Here is a 5,384-nt window from a genome sequence, read left to right as displayed (position 1 = left end):
ATGACTTAACTTTGTTACAGTTGCATGTAATCAGTGTTACTTAATGCGCTGCCACGCACCTTATAAACAGAATAATAAATCAAAAATGAAATACCAAAACATTCTCATAGAAAGTCACAATTTTGCGCAGAGAAATTGTAAAGGACTCTGCTGCAGTCTGCTCATCCATTCTTCTTTTCTTCTCTGATCTATATCTACAATATATGTTTCTCTTTCCACCATCCCCCCCCCCTTCATCTTACATTTCTGCTGTCTCTTTTTAATTCCCCCTGCTTGACTCTGAACCCCTCCTCTTTTCGTCTCTCCTCCCTCCTGCAGTTTGTGCGTGACTCTGCATGCACCTTCAGTAAATACCCATTACAATGCTGAGGCGAGGCATTTCCCTCCTTCATATATTTATAGACAGTTTACCAGAGCAGCCTATCAGCTTTAAACTGTGTAGCTAACCGTATATACAACTGCTGTCTGCTCACTAACACCTCCACGTTACTGGTCGTTGATTGAAAGAGCAGAATGGGATGTGTTTGTAAATAAAACGCAGGAAGAGAAGACAGACAGCAAAGGAGAAAGTAAGACATAAACAGTAATATAGGCTAATAATAATTACTAGGGCTGGGTTCAAATAATCGATTCTCCAATTAAAATTTTTGTTTTAATGATCTTTTATTGATTAATACAACTCCGAAATCGATCTTTTAGTATCTGCCTTTTCAATGACTGTCATGTTAGTCCTGTTAAGTAAAATATCGTTTAAACAAACTCTTTGGGGAATAGTAAACATTAACCCGGTGCATTATAAAAAAATATTTGAGGGTTGCTTCTTGCTTGTACAATTTACAGCAGAAGTTCTCTGAGAATCTCTTTTATACCCGAGCTAAATTGGCAATGTAACTGAGATTTCCCTGACCTAATTGATATCGAATCGGACGATTAATTTGAACCATATAATATCATGTATCAAGTATGTTGTATTGTTGTTCTGCTGTGGTCTGTATTGTATGTTTATGTAATGTAATGTTGTGTATTTATTGTACAATTTTGTGTGTAACAAGAAAAAAAAAAAAAAGAGTTAAGAAGCACATCCAGATATACAGTACCAATACCCACCCTTTGTGTGTGTGTGTGTGTGTGTGTGTGTGTGTGTGTGTGTGTGTGTGTGGGGGTGGTGACTCGATTATTGGCTGTTGAAAGAAATTTTTTTAAACTGCACGATTTTAAAAAAATTAAAAAAAAAAAAAAAAAAAAAAAAAAAAAAAAAAAATTTAAACTCTTTTAAAAAAAAAAAAAAAAAAAAAAAAAAAAAAAAAAAAAAAAAAAAAAAAAAAAAAAAAAAAGACGAGAAGGGAGGGAAATAAAGGTAAAGTGGGAGAGGGAGGAAATCGGTGTTACCTAGAGGGAGAGGCAGACAGAGAGAGAAAGAGAGGGAGCAGCGCTGCTGGATTATGTATCACTGAGTGACAGACGAGCCAGCGATCGAGCGCTGGTGACCGCCAGCAGACACAGAACAGACGAGCGCGAGGAGGACGGAGGGGCGAGGCCGCTGCGTGCAGTAACCATGGCGCAGCTGTCTCCGTGCGCATCGCCGGGCACCCGTCGCCGTAGCGATGGCTCGGTGAGAGAATGTCTGTTCTTCCCTATTTCTGAACGCAACGAGCAGGAGAGGCTGGAGGCCCTGGTCCGGCGGAGAGCCGGAGGCACGAGGAGGGAGGAGGGGGAGGAGGAGGAGGAGGAGGAGGGGGGGAGGCTCGGGACCACCTGGATAACAGGCCGAAACGTTGGACGTGGGGAGGACCGCCTGATGGAGTGGATGAGTAGGATTGTGGGGTAGGGAGAGGATAATGAAAGGGAAGGGTTAAAGATAATGGGAAAAATAAACGAAGAGAGGAAGGGGTGGGGAAGGGGAAGAAGTGAAAGATGGAGGTTAGAAAGAAGGGGAAAAGTAAAGGGGCGTTGCGGCGACAATGGTCCGGCAACGTCATCTAAACCCCATCAGTATCGGGCGGTGTGTGTGTGTGTGTGTCTACCGTGTGTGTAGAGAGCTTCAGTTTGTAATCAGACTGACAGAAGCTGTGGTTTAAATCTGGTGGTTTGGGCTGGTAAATGTGCTACAGGTGTGTGTTTGTATTTGTACGTGTGCGCGTTACTGCGCTGTTGTTTTATTCCCGAGACGAGTCAGCGTCTAATTCCCAGAAGAGATACACATGTCACCTTGAACGCACCAAGGCCGCTGACATAAACGCAGACAAAGTGCGACACGAGGCTGCTTGCTGTGCCGACATCCATCTCTCAGTTTACGTCTTTCTTCGGTATCACGTCGTCCTCGTCTTTTCTGAGATATCAGAAGCCAGCTAGGCTCTACATCCTGCGGTGCTTTCATAACGCCATCAATTATTCACAGTATCCATCAGCCCAAGCCGTCCTGGCACTGACCGTGGACCGGGGTCCACCCAGCAGCCGGCCTAGCTCCGGCCCGGCTGACTGGCAGAGAAGCTGCTCTGGGATCTGTCGGGCCCAGCAGAACGCTCACTGCAGCAGAAACAGCAGCAGCATCTCATCTTACAGTCCCACTCGATTAGAGGACAGAGACTCACTAAAGATGCAAAGTGTGTGCGTGTGTGTGTGCGCGCTGCGTATCTTTCTCTGGTTCCAAGGTAGTCCACTTAAAAATCTGATAATAGCTGCCTTTTCTCGGTTTATTTTGATGTTTACTCCATCCAGGCAGCGCTCGTATTTTTTGCTAGTACTAGAAATACATCAGAACTGACTCATTTGTGTTTACATGCTTTATGTTCTGGAAAATTTAAAGAAATATGGAGGCAGTTGTTCGTCCAATAATAAGCTGGCCTTTCAGGCAATAAAACAACCAGCTATAACAGGCTGCTTCAGCATGTTAATAATGCAAACAGGAAACCTGCTGAGTAGCCAAAAGCTGTTCAAACCACAGAACTTCATTTTAAATTCTAGTGGAGTTCCTAAAGTTTTTAAAGCAACCAAATCTGTTCTTCAGACATCTGGAATATTTGCATTTGATTGACTGGTGCAGCCATTAAACCCTTGAACTAGTTCACTCAGTTTTCAACATCATATAGCTTCAAAAAGACCTGAAACTAAATATATTAGATATGATGTGTGAAGTAAGATGATTCTTTCAAAAGGGAAATAAGTAATATTTATGTATTCTCTCTCTCTCTCTCTCTCTCTCTCTCTCTCTCTCTCTCTCTGCCTGTCTGAGAATATAGTTCCCAGTTTGTTTACTGTTAGAAGATGGCTTTTTCCTCTAGTGCCACCATGAGGTGGACTTTTGTGATTCAGAGAAAAATGTCTCCAAAACTGTTTGGATGCAGACAATCCTGGTCTTTGCAGACTTTTTCGACTTCCCCTGACATTTAATCTAGCCCTGTCATCAGGACAAAGTTTCAGTGTGTCCTGATGACTCAACACAACCTTACCATTCATGTTGCATCTCAAATAGAGCTGCAACCTACGATTATTTTAATTGTTGATTAATCTGTCGATTATTTTCTGGATAAATCGATTAGTTGTTTGGTCTATAAAATGTCTGAAAATAGTGGAAAATGTGGATCAGTGTTTTTCAGTTTGGGAAATGCCACGGTCTCTAAACTACAGGTCTGGCTGACTAAACAGGGGGGGACCCATCTGCTAGCGATAGGGGCCGAGACTGAGAGAGCTACATAGAGCTACATGGATAAATACGCACAAAACAAGCACTTTGAAATTTTGCTCTTCTCATGAATACAAAAGTTGGGTGACCCTCCCCCTAGACAAAAAAATTGGTTGACCCTCCCATCAACAAAGAATAAAAAGACATGACCCTCCCCTATTTTCCTCCGGTGGTCCATTCCATAAATACCAAACGGTCCCTTAATCGATTATCAAAATAGTTGCCAATTAAGTTAATAGTTGACAATTAATAATTCATCTTTGCAGCTCTAATCTTGAATCCCTTTGTGTCTGTCTCGATGATTCGACTTAACAAGGTTTTGATGTGTCACTTCCTGCTGGGAATCTTGTGTTGAGCGCGTTGTGTCGCTATGTCTTTACTTTTTATGTCAGCGTGTGTATGTGTGTGTTGTGTGTCAGTGACGCAGGAGTACGAGTGTGTCTGAGGTGTGTAACGCTTTGCTTTCTCCGCTCTGCTTCACCTGCTGCCCAGGTAACCCTAAGACCCCGCCCTGCCATGCCATTGGCTCCGCTCAGCCCAATGGGCTTCCTGCTGCTTCCAGCGCCAGCCAATCCCGTAACGGTACAGACCCCATGACTGTGTGTGTGCCACGCTCATACCGCTGCTGCCTCACCTGCAGCTGTTCCTCTGTTTCGCATGTGTGTGGACGTCTTTGTACCGTCACATCGGCTGTTTTATCGTCCTGGAGTGTGTTTATGACGTGTGTGTGTGTGCTGTGTCTGGTGATCAAGTCATTGCAGTGTTGCTTGTCATATCTTCTTTATCTTTATATATCGACTCTTTTCTTTGAGTAGATGCCAAAACATGCTTCACATACATACTTCACAACATACTAGGGGTGTCACGATCCTTCAAATCCATGGTTCGACTTGACTAGTGATTAAAACATTGTTTTTGTTGTTGTTGTGCCATTGTTAGACTAGGGGTACATCCCAGGTCCTTAAATTGCATCCACGGTTCCTTTACTTGCTTCGCTTTCTCGCGTCTTAGTCCGTCCCACAGAGGAAGCATGGAAGAGACGAGAAGGAAATCGTGCGAGGAGAGAGGAAACAAGAGAACGTGTTTTTAGAGGGATGAGACATTCTTCAGCTGTTTGGGCGGAGTTAACAACAGATTTCAGCCGCACGGCCTCCCTGGAAGGCTGCTCTCTGTATCCTCGCTCATAGCTCCTCGGTGGTCCATCCTCCATCCTCTCTCCTCGGGGCAGTTATTAGAGCTTTGAGACAGTTTTCACAACGGCTTCCGGTTTAAGCGAGGAGCGAGGAGATGTCAAATAAGAGACCTGGGATCCACCCTAGGAGCATTGTATCGTAAAGATTAACAGATCATTGTTTTAATGGCTGACTGTCATTTACATTTTTAAATGGACCTTTTTCACAGCAGACATTTTGACTTGTCATAGTAGGAAAAGCACAGCTGAAATTGATAACCTTAACGATGGCTCAGTTCCATCCAGTGTCCCAGTAAGATATTTCAGTGAGTCAGCATGCACAATACCAGGACCTCTCCTAAGTGGAATGCAGCCATCAGTAATTGTTTTTAATACACCTATGATTTTCCTACTACGACATATCAACATGTCTGCCTTGAAAAAGGTCTATTCTTCTTTAAAAAGATAGGCTACATGGTATCAAGTGTACCACAGTAAGCCATATGCCAAAATTGAATTTTTTGGAACAAA

General features: G+C 43.3%; 1 protein-coding gene across 1 annotated transcript in view; it reads left to right on the top strand.

Moving 5' to 3' along the window:
* The first annotated feature begins 1,361 nt into the window (after positions 1 to 1,361).
* The window catches only part of map7d2b (MAP7 domain containing 2b), a 17,873-nt gene continuing 13,850 nt past the window's right edge, over positions 1,362 to 5,384 (top strand). Inside the window, 3 exon segments of the mRNA XM_039790213.1 lie at positions 1,362 to 1,708; positions 1,711 to 1,808; positions 4,173 to 4,264. Coding sequence (XP_039646147.1) covers positions 1,556 to 1,708; positions 1,711 to 1,808; positions 4,173 to 4,264 — 343 coding nt within the window. The 5' untranslated portion in view covers positions 1,362 to 1,555.

This window comes from Perca fluviatilis, chromosome 22 (genome assembly GCF_010015445.1).
Source record: "Perca fluviatilis chromosome 22, GENO_Pfluv_1.0, whole genome shotgun sequence".
Taxonomy (NCBI): Eukaryota; Metazoa; Chordata; class Actinopteri; order Perciformes; family Percidae; genus Perca; species Perca fluviatilis.
Note: the sequence above shows the minus strand (reverse complement) of the source record. Positions and strands in the feature narration are given on the sequence as shown.